Below are 13,795 nucleotides of genomic sequence, written 5' to 3'. Positions count from 1 at the left end.
TTTTCCCACTCAGCTTTTGGTGGGAAAAATCTGATATCGGTTCAGTAGATATCCCATTTTGGTCTATAAATTGGTGTAATAATTTAAATAGTCACATTTTTCTATGCTTTTCCACCTTCTTTTCCATTTTTTAAATTTTTTTTATTGCTTTTCCACCTTCAAGGCACTCAAAGCGCTTTACAACAAGGAACCACTCACCCATCTTCACACACCAGTGTACGCAGACACTGGGGGCGAGGTGGGTTAAGTGTCTTGCTCAAGGACACAACAGCATTCACCTGTGGGAGCTGGAATCACACGAGCCCACCTGTGGGTCGGTAACCTTTTGAGAAATGAGCACACGAGAGCACACAGCCTTGTAACAGCCCTCCGCTTTATTGAAATACATCGGAGTGGGGTTAATATAATGAGTCTTCCACGCCAGTGTGGCAGCCAGTTCATCATACATCATTTGTTTTTGACCTTTGACCTTACACCTTAAATATCTTTGTGCAAAAAGAGAATCTACATCACCTGTAGTGGGTTATCCTCAGTAAAACCGCCCAAACCGTTTCGAAAGTAAAACAACAAAACCGAAAATGATTACATCTATAACATGCAAAACTGTACAAATTATTACAAAGCAATCCTAGAAAAAACAAAGTGTATTATGATATGAAAGGGCAAATGTAATATCTGGATAAGACCTCACTGAAATGAAAAGGCGTTTTTTGAATTTTTTTTTTTTTTTAACAGTTTTCGTCTCACTGTGGCACCTCGGCCTTTCGATCGCCCCTTCACCATATCTACTCTAAACCCGTTCTGAACTCTCTCTCGTACACACCTTCGTCTAAAATTCATTGGTTTCCGACATTTCCTGAGTTTTTTTCTCTCACACAGGGATAAGCTGGCTTCACTTTTTCTGTACAACATTAAGAATCTGGCCTTTTATAAAACGTCCTGCTAACATAATCTGCTTTAGCTAATACATTCTACATCTGAACTGGATAGCTTAAAGGTCTTGGAAAGTCTTGCACCTCTTTGAATGAAAAAAAATACTTGGGGAAAATACTTGGAATGAGGAAACTTTGGAAACCTGTAGGAATGACCGGATCAAATTGGAAAAAAATGTCAATGTAAAACAACTTGAGTTTATCTCAGCAGCACAAATAAACAGTAAAAAGCGTAACAAATCTTATATAAAATGGAGGCGGAGTTAACAGGATTAACAGCTGGGAAATACAAAGAGGTATGGTGGCCCTGAAGGGACAATAGGAATTGCAACACAGAAACAACAGCTGAAAAGTAAAATGAAAAATAATGAAATACAAAAATATATGTGGACAAAAGCAAATAAAAAGTATAAAAATGCAAAAAACTAGAAACGAAATTGAATTGGATAAAACTAGTAAAATTAAAAGAAAAACAAAACAGAAGTGCAACTTGCAAAACGCCAAAGATAAATAAAACCAATATTTTCATTTGACCAAAATTTAACTAAAATTCTTGCATTTATTATTATTATTATTTTTACGATTTACAGTATTTATCCAATTTTTATTCCAATATTGGTTGCAGCATTTGACATTTTGCTTTTGTCCTTCTATTAATTTTGTATTTCACTATATATTTTGATTTGCTAGTGTAGTGAAATGACCCTTCAGAGCCACCGTAGACATGGGATATTAGACCCAATCCAATCTATAGATGTCCTTTATAACTTTTCTTGTAGCTTTTTTAGTGTTTACATTCTTTTAATCACAGGAAGCTTCTTTTTGAACACATTATTTAAACATCAAGTCTGTAAAGCAAAGGCTACACTGTAGAAAGATGCAATACAAGTGTCCATAGTTCTGTTTTTCCATGTTGGTACCACAGTGACGTCTGATTGACTGGCCTCCTGTCTGAAGCCGGAACAAGGCATCTGATGCATAAAAACGCCACCTAGTGTCAGTTTGTGGCGGCAGCTTCGTTTTCACGCTACGTCGCGAGCAGTAGTGTGGAATCATAAAGACACTCAAATCAAACCAAAGTGGGGAATAAAAGAAAGCACACTCAACACGTGTCGTACATATGATAAAAAAAAAATAATCTAAAATCAACCGGTAAAAAAAAGAAAAAGTGGTTTTAAAATGGCTTTTGTGTGAAAACCCCACATCACTCAAAAGAAACTCAAAGAAGAGAGTATTTGTCTTCCCTGTGTCTATAGTATGTTCCTTATCATATATTACTCTACTCTATGTACATTAGTGACTGTCAGTTTGGTTTAACAGCAACATGGAGCGTTGATGATGTCACTCGATCTGGACCAATCAGGAGACGGCGAGCTGCGGTGGTGTCATAGAAGCCTACTTTCTCATTAAAATACTATAAAGTCACTGCACAAATCAAAAGTCGAATGGTGAAAGCATGTGAGGGACAGAGGCGCTTCAGGGCTGAAACTACGCTCTCAATTTCCTCGTCTAAGATTGATAAATAAATTAAAATATCATCCCCCATAAACCCACAGGGTCCTATGTACAAGTACAAATATTTTTAGAATAATCCTCTTCTTTTTGTTGAGCCAAAAAGAGCCGAATGGGGAGCAAGTATTTCCTATTTCATTTGCCCTTAGTGAAGAACTCATGCTCGCACACATTTGCACCTAGCATACGCCATTATCGCTAGCATACGCGTTAGCACTAGCATATGCCTTAGTGTTAGCATAGTAGGTAGCGCTAGCACACATCGTAGCGCTGACACACGTTCCATTACAGACAGGACAATGTTCTTAAATGGGCTGCAGTTCTCTGGGCAGTGAGGTGGTGCTGGGGTCCGAGAGCATGTGGCGGGGACGGGGGGGGCGTGTCCTGCGTGGAGAGGGGCGGAGTCCTGTGCTGTCGATTGGTCAGTTTGTATTATCGTGGGAAGGGACGTAAGGGGGGGTGAGTGGTCCCGCCCGGGCTCATGTGTCCCAGCCCATACGGTCCGTGCTCTCCAGCGACAGGGACTTGGTCTTGTGGGGGGAGGCGGGGCTGGGGGGGCTGCTGAACGTGGAGCTGTTGGAGGCCGTGGAGTGACGCGGCGAGTCGGAGTCCTGAAGCGAGAAGGACAAGAAAAGGGTCAGTTTCTGTTTATTGTGAATAGGAGGTCCTCTGTCCCAAGTCTTTGCCCTGTGTCTCCTGTCCCGTCTTTTGCCCAAAGTCCCTTGCCCCAAGTCCCGTGTCCTGTCTTTTGCCTCAGGTCCTCTGCCCTCTCTCATGCATGTGCCTCAGTGAGCTGTAGGCGGTGCACATGCGGGACAGCAATGAGAGGGACTCAATGAAATGTGTCAGCCCTTTTAGGTCAACGGGCTCCACTTTGTTTTAAATGAAAACACAATAGAGTACTACAGTCTGCACGTAAACAGATCCTGAAGCTTTTCACAGAGCTACAATTATATTCAATCACCATCAGAATGTGGCAGCATCACAAAACACTACATATATCACAGCTTTAAGACTCCAACGGAAATATTTTAATTTAATGCAAATAAAGGAATGAAAAAGAAAAAAATAAAGAGTAGATGGTTTGTGGTTCAGAAGTAAATAAAAACATGACAAATGAACAAGTATCACAAGCATCACACAATGTCTCCACACAAATGCTTCCAGTTTACAGAACCTCTGATCATGAGAACTTTTTATTGAACCATTTTATTAATCGTTATTACAAAGAAGCATTATTTTATCACTCCTGAAAACTAATGCCACTCTTGTGTTAAACTCAGATAATGTGACTATAACATTATCCCGGAGCACACAAACCATGCAGCTGCACTCAAAAAATGATCCGTGATTGGTTAAAGCAGTTTGGGCGATGAAGCACCGTGCGCTGTGATTGGCTGATGAGCAGCAGATGTAACACTGTGCAAAACATGAGGCGTCATTCACTGAGCTCAGCACAACCAAAGGGGGAGGGGCCAGTGGTCATGTGACTTCATGAAGGGTGTGGCGTCCTGTCCTAAACCAGAGCGGGAGTGTCTTTACCTTCATCTTACTAAGAAGTGTCCGCAAAGCCCTTTTCAGATCTGGGGTCTTCTCCGACGGCGACACAGCCTGCCACTGAAGAGGAGAGCACACTGAGCACGGCCGGACAACGCATGCACGCCGCCAGGGGGCAGGAGAGGACAGGGGGGTACACAAGGGGGTACACAGAGGTACTGGGGGTATACAAGAGTACTGGGGGTACACATGATACACGGGGCACAGGGCGTCAGGCGGGACATGAGCCCGATGGGACGATGAGACACGACATGAAGCGGACGGCGTTCAGCAGGAGGGCTGTGATGGAGCCTCAGGATGGACCGGGGAGATGGGAGGAGCCTCAGGGGTCGCATGAACAGTAACAGGAGAAATGCCTCTAAGTCTGATACGGCCTGAAGCGCTAAACAAGAAGCACCGTGTTGGCTATAAACGACTCTACGCAACACAGGGATCTAACCGGGCAGCGAGGGGTGTTCAGCTGTTTGGGTTTTTTTGGAGCATGGGGTCGAAGGAGGAAATCTGACTCAACATGAACAAATGTTTCACCAAACTACTATAGAAGCCACTGAGCAGCAGACACATCACACCAGTCTGAGTTAAACACAATTCACTCTGAATCAATGAAGAAGCCGAGCATGCTCCTCTCACACAGCAGACCGCTAGTTTCAAGTTCTAATCTCAAATCACAGCACTGTATGAGTAACAGATGGGGGCAGGAAAAGCTCATCTTATTTTTTCTTAATTTGTGCATAGACGTAAAAAAATAGAAAAATAATGGACCTTGTAAAATAAATAATTCACATGGATCATATTGTGGATTTTCTGTGGATTCTTCATAAAAAAAACAGCATATAGCTTTGCTTCCCGTGCCCACCATCTGAGAGGCTGTGGGGTCCAGCAGCAGTGGGTCCACTCACCTCGCGGTCGAACTGTGAGAGGGGGGCGTCTCCACAGTCCATGCCCCCGCCCGACGACAGCGAGCTCTCGGACGGCGACGTCATGGTCTGACGCTTGGAGCCGTAACTGCCTCCGGACAGCTCCCTCCGCAGAGCACTGCCGTTCTGAGAGGAGGAGCCTGGAGCATGAGAAGAGGAGAGGGTACAAAGATCAGCTATTTTTTTCATGATCAGTGTATAGAATCAAGTGTATTTTTTAAATAAAATCTCGTTCTATATGCACACAGCGGAATGTCTTGAGATTTTATTGCTTTTCACACAATGTTCCATCGTATGGCATTAAACTTACCTATACTCCCTTAATTAAATTGCAGTTATTTTTATTGCTACAGAAATACTTTGAAAAACATTAGTGGGATCCATTCTCCACAGATCTTACCCACAGCTTAATTGTACCCATGGAGATAGATAAGTGTAAAGCCATACTGTGGAACAATCCAGGCAAATGGTAAAGCATCTCGTTGAAGACAATCAGATGGCCAACTCTCCACCAGAAAAGCACCTTTAAAATCTGTTAAGGTGAAGTCTAAATTGTATTGTTTTATTTTGTCAGTTCCTTAGACATAGATTTCATTATTATTTTAAGTTAAGCCGGACATCTATAACCCTACAGCACTTAGTTAAAATGTAGAGGGGCAAATGTCTAATTATTTGTCAAATCAACATGTGTGGAGTGAGGATTTTACTTTTAAATATTGTTTGGTACAGTAATCCTGTTGATCTTAGTCTGTGCTGGTGTATGAACACTCACGTATGCCCAGTCCGCTGCTGGCGCTCATGGACCGGCCCGGCTCGCCCCTGTTCTTGGTGATGGAGGGAATACTGACAGAGCCACTGAAGCCCGCGCGGTTCTCCTGGACACGCACGTTCTGTTATTCACACACATACAGAAGGGAGGTGGGGGAGAGGGGGGCGGGGGAGGAGAGTGGAGGGGTGAGGGCGGTGCATACAAATCTAACTCTATGGTGAGCAGTGGGGAGGTGTTTTCAAACATGCTGAATTTTAAACTGGGCTGGAGTGATGACAAGTACAATCTAGGCAACACACTACAATTCTGTCATACAAGCAAACTCAAAAAAAAAAAGTTGTCATCTGATATTTCCATTAATTTACTAACTTATGTACTGTCTGTATATTAGTATCTTGTGTGGTATTTGCATTTATTAAATCATTTGTGACTTCATGTGATTTTGAAACAAGTATTACTGGATTTCTGGTTCATTGCGCTCTACGGTATTGACACAACAGACTCACATAATGACCACAAATTGTGCGCGGAGGTTAGAAAAATAAGGAAATGGTCCTAGTTAAAATACTAGTGCATTTTCTTCTTGATGAAAAAACAAGAACACATACAGACATCTGTTCCCTGGCCCATTCATTCTCTAAATAAGTAAATATTCTGCTGTGGCCCTGTGCATACCATGGGAAGGTCTTTGAGGATCTGGATGCCATCCCCTGGTCCCATGTGAGCCACGTGGTTAAAGTTGGTCGGGTTTGAGATGAGCTTGTTCCTCATCTCTGGGTCTCGGAGCATCTCTCTGGAAAACACAGACATCAGGAATTAAATATTGAGTTGTCTTACCCATTCTGTTTATTTCCACATTTTTTCTCATCTTATTACTGCCATTTCTATAAATGTATGTAAGCATCCGGCTGCTTTATAAGATAGTTTAATAGGAGTTAAAAGTTCTGTTACATATTCATAAATACATTTTTAACAAAGCTAATTTTCAGTCCCTTTGGCCACTAAAGCTGAAACTGTATTTTTCCCCAACATGATCTTTATTTTTAATTTAAAAATATGGTACACACCAAAATATGTTACTGTTTGTTTTGTACTTTTGTTTTTAATATGCATCTTGCGCCACACTTATCCTTATTCATGGTCTAGACTGTACTAGTATATGTTACTATGTAGAAAGTGATTAACCTAATGAATGACATTGAGACTTGAGTGCTAAAGTGAGTGGTCTCAGTTGTACCTCCTCTGCTGAAGCCGCTCCTCCTCTGGGACCCTGAAGGAGAAGCGTCTCTTGTTGTTCATGCTGCGCACCATCTGCTTCCTGCTGTTGTCAGAGGTCTCAGGCACCACCAACTCGTCTCCCTCTGGATGAACCAACACAAGTTTGGGGTTAACGAAGAAGGAAGAGTGGAGCTGTTCCAAAGTTCGTCTGTGAACAGCAACAGGAGCTATAATCCTAAATATTCTCACCGGCCATCTTGTTTCTGAAGTAGATGAGGCGAACTGTTTCCAGTCCCAAAAGATTTAAAGAGCCGTCCACATTCAGAGGACGCACCTGTCACAGAACAAAACAAAATGTTCTTTGTAACCCTTCACAACAACTTCAGATGTATAGATATTTCCCAACTAGATGAAACCAGAAAAGCTGCTACCTTTGACAGGGATCATTTATAACATTAAGCCAACATTAGCATGTTGGTACACATTAACATGAACAGTGGTTTATTTGACCAGGTGTGTCCAAACATTAGTCACCTTCTTTAGAGGGATGGTCTGGATCCACTCCATGGTGTTCACATCAAACACATCCACCGCATTCTCACTGTACACCGACAGGTAGGGGGCGTTGTAACCTGAACACAAAAAGGAGAAATATTCGTGGACTCCGTAATCTTCACTTCATCACACATTTTGTGAACATTGTGATATGAACTTATTTGGGAAATGGGGCTAAATGAAGATGTTAGTTTTAAGTGATTCCTGTAAATTAAAAAAAACATTGTAAACAAAACTCACAGGCGGCATTGGGCACTGCGGGCCACATGAGCTCCTGTTGCCGTGAGCGACGCCCCTGTGAGTCGACGTAAACACCAATGGCGCTGAAGCAGAGAAGCAACTCTTTACTGGAGATCTCCACAGCACAGAGTGCGTCCAGGCTCTGCTGAGGGATGAAGGCCAGAGTGTGGTCCTCTGGATGCAACAGACTCACCGGGGACACGTCGCCATGGACACTGCAGCAGATATGATATATTTAACATTGCAACATGCCTATGTATATCTATATCATATTTTATTATTATCTTCCCTTGTAACAAGTACCTTTCTCATCTTGATTTGACTGCATTCCCATTTTTATTACTTATCTGTGTATTAACTGCCAGATTTTTTACACTGATAGCAATGAATCTTCAGGCCAATCGGATTTGTACTTAAATAAGATTATCTTCAAAATAGTATTACTTATGTAGAAATAAAAAGCAGCTATCGGGTAGCATTTCATATAAACCTTATTGATAGATTTTGTGGGCAGAGTAGCAAACAGTTTCAATTAAATGATCACACATTGAAATAAACTGGCAGTTATGAAAGCAACTACAATTCCATAAATTCCAGATGCAGTAGGGTATGAAAGTATGAAATAAACCTCATTTTATAAGGTAAATATTCTGAGCAGTAGCGCAGTGCAATCACCTGTATCTGGTGAAGCCAGACTGGTATCCCACATAGAGTCTCTCACTGAGCAGCCCCATCCACTGCACCTGCCCTGGGGCCTGCAGCTCCCGGAGACGCCGGTGACGCATTTTACTCTTATTCACCTGGAACAGATGGTTCAAGAATTTAAAATACTTTTACAGATAAAAACAATTTCACGGTTAAGTTTATTTTTCCCCTATTACTGATGTTGTAATTGGAGTCCATCCCAGTAAAATTGGGCCTTGGGACTTTTAGAACCATGCTGAAGAATGAACCCAGTGCTCGAAAACCTACTGCTAAACCATTATATGTGTGTTCTAAACCATTTTAACTGTTATTTCATTGATAATATTTTACACAATATATTGAAGGTTAAGGTTTTAAATAGTAGTCATCTGTACATGGTTTTAAGTGGAAGTCTTTGCCAATTCTAAAGAAAAAAAACTAAACTTTTTTTCTACATAATATTCTACATAATTATATAGTGATATAACTGTCCACATTGGGTGATGTGTTCCCTTGGAGTTTTATTGAATTATAATTGTAAAGTTTTATATTAAATCAACAGTGTGTACCTCGTAGCAGATGATCTGTCTCTTCATGGCCACACACAGACAGGTGAGGGCGCCGTTGCGCACTGGTCCGGACACGACGCTAGTGCAGCCTTTGGTCTCGGCCAGTTTGAACGAGTCTGTCTCGCGGCCGTCTAACGCCTGTGTGGGGAACAGACGAACGTGACGATTCCTCCCCGAGATCACGGCCAACAGCTGCTCCTGCGCCATCAGGTCTATGTGGTGCACCTTCTTATTGTCCCCAACACGGATGATTTCTGAAGGAAGTACAAATAAGCACAGAATTATACGAGAGTCAAGTTTATATTTTTTCCGTATTTAATTGAAATTAATAAATAAATTAATTATATATTTTTTCCATAACAAAATATATAGTGAAAAGTCAGGTACACCTTCATAAAATGAACACACATACAGAAACTATCCCACTGTTACCACATCATCTAACGTCTTTTCACTTCCAGCACTGTACATTATTCAGTTCAGTTCTTCCACATTTAAGAGTAGTGTTAAAATTGATACCACTTACCATCTTTGGTGACATGGACGACAAAAAGTCCTTCCTCATTTCCCAGGGCAACGCGCTCGTGATCTGTAGAAAATGAAACAGAAATGCGTTAATCTTGTAAAACCCACAGCTTTACCACTTGCCCAGTGCATAAATGCAGTTTGGTTCACTGTATTGACAGCTGGATTGAAATAAATAAATAAATAAATAAATATACATATATTATATATTATATATATATATATATATCCAATGCTACTCCAAGGGTTATCATTTATTTGTAGTTATCGTTTATTATTTGTATATTGTAGCTTACACTGGTTAATCGCCAATAACCTGTCTTCACTTTAAAATATAAAAATCAAGCCAAACCATGTTGAAATGCCTTCCTGCCAAACCGATACCCCACTTATTAGCTACATATTTCTTTAGGAAAATACACAGAGAATGCCCACCTATGATGGCAGCGGACTGGGTGGTCTTGATTAGAGGCAGGGTGCTGTCATAGGCCTCTTTGGGCACGTACACAAAGCGCTCCTTCAGTTTGTTCTTCTTGAGGATTCGGTGGAGTTCGTTGAGGAGGCCCACCCACTTGTTCCTCTCCTGGTCACTATCGGCCAGGATCAGGATGGAGGTCTTATTACTGCTGGAGGGAGAGAGCTGAGACGCTGTGACCTGATGAACAAAAACAGATTAGTTTGACTACAGAGGAAGCTTCATGATGAAATCTAACACCATATTTGATTTTATGACTTAATTTTGACAAATTAAAGCTGTACTCATTCAAAATAAGTATTTTCTATTATTTTAGAAAAGAGAAATAGTTTTTGACATATATCTGTATAAATGTGTATTGAGGCCGAACATCCCAACATCAGTTTATTTCTACCCCAATTACCCTCTTCGCAATGCAAGTTAATAGTGAACTGGAAATGTTTAACTATACTTACTCTGAATATACACGGGATGTCTTTGCGGCTGGCGTGGATGACGTCTGAAGCCAAGACTGAACTGACTGAAAACTCCTCATCCCTGAATAAAAAGACATAATCAGTTTTACCACTACACTCTCAGGAAATAAACAAGACAAAATTGCGCCATCTCGCTACAACTTAGTTACAACCAGTTAAAATATTATCAGTTTCTCAAATCAATAATAAAGAGTCCATACTGTTACCTCATGTCTATGACCTGGCTGACCACCACACTGGGCTGTGTAGCTTTGCCCTCTCCGAGCTCGTACAGAAACAGTTTAAAGTCACAGACCACAGCCATCGCTCTCTGCCAGCCCTTTTTCACCCCTGTGGGCTTTGGAACCTGCAACACACAATATACATGCAATTTACATTATGCTGATAATCCTTGTTTAGACAGGACAAATCACAGAACTATTTTTACTCAATGCGCAATTCATCAATTATGATCTTTTCATGTTTATGTGGTCGTAAGAAACAAATGAAATATGTGTCTCCACTCACCCTGACAGTGCCCTCGTATGCTGTGCCGATGCCTCTCTGTGGGTCGATCCCCAGAGGGCCCTTGGTCTGGTCCTGGGGCACTGGGCAAACGGCAGGAGCTTTGTCCGCACATGTCACATGACACGAGAAGTTACACACTGCAGAGAGAGAGACAACATTAGAATGACTTGAACAGATTTTAGGCTTGGTCACAGTGGTTCATTAGCACAATAAAATAAATGCAAAAAGGCAAATAAGCATGGGCATTTGTGAAAGCACAGATTTACAAAAAACTTATTTAGTAGTAGTAAGAGACATAAAAATGACATAAAATGAAATAAGTTATATTTGTAGTTTACCTTCACATGTGCAACCCTGGCGTATGAGCCCCACCATGAGGGAGGTGCACTGGTTACACTTGGTGGGGGTGTTGAACGTTTTCACTACAAACTGATGAGCTTTGGGCTAAGGAAATAAAGAGAGAAACATTATTATTTCCATCTAAATCAAGGATATCAAAATATTATATGTCTTATGTAATGTAGTTAACCTTTGGAGAGGAGCGTCCGATGCTGCCATATCCTCCTGACCTCATGGTGGGAGTCTGGACTGTTCGGCCTGGGTGGTCTATCAACTGCAAAAACACAACACACAGTTTTAATGGATTTCTATCAATCATTATGCAGGGTTATCTTGGCAGCACTGTGATTTACAGAGTGAAATGTATATTGTAATTAATAATGTCAAAATGTTTTGTATTTTTTTCCGATGAGGTTTCTAGTCTATGGTTTGTCTAGGGGAGACAAAAAACATTCACATTCATAGACAGCCTATGTCATTCCTTAAATTCGTATACATAATTGTAAATAATTTTACTTTAAAGGTGCACTGCACATCTGCTACTTGTCTGAAATGTTATTGCTTTCCATGGAATGTTCCATTATATGACATTAAACATAGGTTTCTAGTATTTATTATTCATTACAGGTGTTTCTAATATGCAAAAATAGAATAATTTCTTTTGTGAATAGGGGCGACTCTCCACAGATCTGACCTGTAATATAGCTATATAGTGCTGTAACCTGCTTTTATCCTTTATGATTGATGATGACAAGGCAATAACATTTTCATGGAGGCGCAAGTAACTACACCAGAAAAGGTGCACAGTGCACCTTTACATAAACATTGACAAATATGAATTTATGGGCAAGTACAAAATAGTTTAAGTAATCTCCATGTCTGTCAGTATACAGTACCTCAATAGGCTCCATATCACTGGCCATGGAGGGGGATCGCGAGCGGTTTTTGAGCAGGGCTTTGGGGTCATCTTCTCTGGAGGGAGTGTTGGAGGGAGTGAAGTTATCCATGGAGTCCACCTGAAGAAGAAAGAAACATCAACAAAAAAGTACTACAAATATTCTCAAATATCACAGAAACAAGAGGAGAGAAAGTACGAGTCAGTGGAGATTGATTTTGACAGTTCATGCCAATATTAGACTTTTACTTCAAACCCAAATTTCATAATGACTTTTTTCATAGGACTTGAGCATTCTCCAAAAAACATGCACAGCCATACACAAAGCACAAACAAGCAAGACAAGACACATGGAGTCAAAAGCACAGTCCACTGTCACACAATGCAAATGGTAATTTCATGGAAAACAGACCTATTATTAAAATAAATCAAAATCTGTAACTTGCTCTTAACAAGTACAGAATAGCTTGTATGTTGATTAAGAGCTGATCTGGTTGGTGTTTCAGACTAATTTCAGTGATAGTTGTATCTGTGCATTTCAAGCTATGGAAACAGGCCTCAACTGCCATAGCAACAATCAAACAATTATAATTATAGCTATAGGTCTGTCATTATAGCTCACTGGGAGAAAAGACCTCATTAAATAAATACTTCATATCAGGAAGGAACGATTTGCCTAAAACCTATAAAATAATCCTTAAATGTCAAATTATATACATTCAGGTTACATGATTAGTTAGTAACACTGTTGTCTTATTACAGAATTAACCAAAACAATTCATTATGCCAAATTTAAAGGTGCACTATGTAACTTTTTGGTTTGGGGTCCGTCACTGCTCTGCTTAGAATGGTCTACAGTATGACATTAAATAGCTCTACCTTATTCATTCAGTTACAGATGTTTTTGTAACTCCAAGATACCAGGAAAAACAGGCATGACTGTAAGTGGGTTTGCCTCTCCACAGATCTGACCTGCAACTTGGTCTGCTTTGGTCTCAACGAGGATAGAAAGGTTTAATGCCACACTGTGAACCATTCCAGACAAAGCAATAATATCTCCATGAAGAAAAGTTACACAATGCTCTTTTAAAACAGAATGCAATGATTAGATTTCACATGAGATAACCTTGTCACCATTTCCAAAAAGCAAGGAGCAAATATTGAAACAACCACACAGCCACACCACACACAAAATCAAGCAAAACAATAGAGTGAAAACCACGATCCAAGCTTTCTTAAAGAGCCAGTGATGCTTACACGTCTGCCTTTAGCCGGGCCAACGGAGGGTGAGCGCTTCAGTGGAGAGAGAGAGAAAGAAAAAGAGAAAAGTGGAACAGACACAGATATAAGTGAACAACAGGAAGAGAGGATTAAACAGCAAGAAAACACTTAAGAACCAGTCAAAAGTTTAGACACATTTAGTTTAACTTTGGAAATACTCAGGAAACATTTTAAGTGGCCAATTTTAGTTTTTAGATTCAGATTTAGTCATTTTCAGTCTAATTTAGTTCCAGATAATAAACTAATGTACTGTTTCTCCAAGTGTGGTACTTCTCAAAATATCTCTTATATTCAATATTTTGTCCTCCTTTGGGTTAGTTTTAGTTTAGAATGCTCATGTCATG

General features: G+C 40.5%; 1 protein-coding gene across 4 annotated transcripts in view; it reads right to left on the bottom strand.

The window, feature by feature from the left end:
* Nucleotides 1-353: 353 nt before the first annotated feature.
* The window catches only part of cdc42bpab (CDC42 binding protein kinase alpha (DMPK-like) b), a 94,834-nt gene continuing 81,392 nt past the window's right edge, over nucleotides 354-13,795 (bottom strand). Inside the window, exons 25-44 of one of the 4 annotated variants that reach the window (XM_055149356.1) lie at nucleotides 13,428-13,463; nucleotides 12,172-12,291; nucleotides 11,466-11,549; nucleotides 11,275-11,380; nucleotides 10,937-11,073; nucleotides 10,636-10,775; nucleotides 10,409-10,490; nucleotides 9,914-10,133; nucleotides 9,480-9,542; nucleotides 8,954-9,207; nucleotides 8,376-8,500; nucleotides 7,701-7,915; nucleotides 7,440-7,537; nucleotides 7,155-7,239; nucleotides 6,925-7,048; nucleotides 6,363-6,480; nucleotides 5,691-5,808; nucleotides 4,901-5,058; nucleotides 3,987-4,061; nucleotides 354-3,055 (exon numbers count right to left, since the gene is read on the bottom strand). In XM_055149356.1, coding sequence (XP_055005331.1) covers nucleotides 2,924-3,055; nucleotides 3,987-4,061; nucleotides 4,901-5,058; nucleotides 5,691-5,808; nucleotides 6,363-6,480; nucleotides 6,925-7,048; nucleotides 7,155-7,239; nucleotides 7,440-7,537; nucleotides 7,701-7,915; nucleotides 8,376-8,500; nucleotides 8,954-9,207; nucleotides 9,480-9,542; nucleotides 9,914-10,133; nucleotides 10,409-10,490; nucleotides 10,636-10,775; nucleotides 10,937-11,073; nucleotides 11,275-11,380; nucleotides 11,466-11,549; nucleotides 12,172-12,291; nucleotides 13,428-13,463 — 2,490 coding nt within the window. In that variant the 3' untranslated portion in view covers nucleotides 354-2,923. The remainder of the gene's footprint in view (nucleotides 3,056-3,986; nucleotides 4,062-4,900; nucleotides 5,059-5,690; nucleotides 5,809-6,362; nucleotides 6,481-6,924; nucleotides 7,049-7,154; nucleotides 7,240-7,439; nucleotides 7,538-7,700; nucleotides 7,916-8,375; nucleotides 8,501-8,953; nucleotides 9,208-9,479; nucleotides 9,543-9,913; nucleotides 10,134-10,408; nucleotides 10,491-10,635; nucleotides 10,776-10,936; nucleotides 11,074-11,274; nucleotides 11,381-11,465; nucleotides 11,550-12,171; nucleotides 12,292-13,427; nucleotides 13,464-13,795) is intronic. The other 3 variants (XM_055149353.1, XM_055149354.1, XM_055149355.1) reach the window with 3 other exon arrangements.

The sequence above is a fragment of the Boleophthalmus pectinirostris genome, unplaced genomic scaffold (assembly GCF_026225935.1).
Source record: "Boleophthalmus pectinirostris isolate CB_2022bp ecotype Guang Dong unplaced genomic scaffold, ASM2622593v1 HiC_scaffold_13, whole genome shotgun sequence".
NCBI lineage: Eukaryota > Metazoa > Chordata > Actinopteri > Gobiiformes > Gobiidae > Boleophthalmus > Boleophthalmus pectinirostris.
This window is presented reverse-complemented; position numbering and strand designations above follow the sequence as displayed.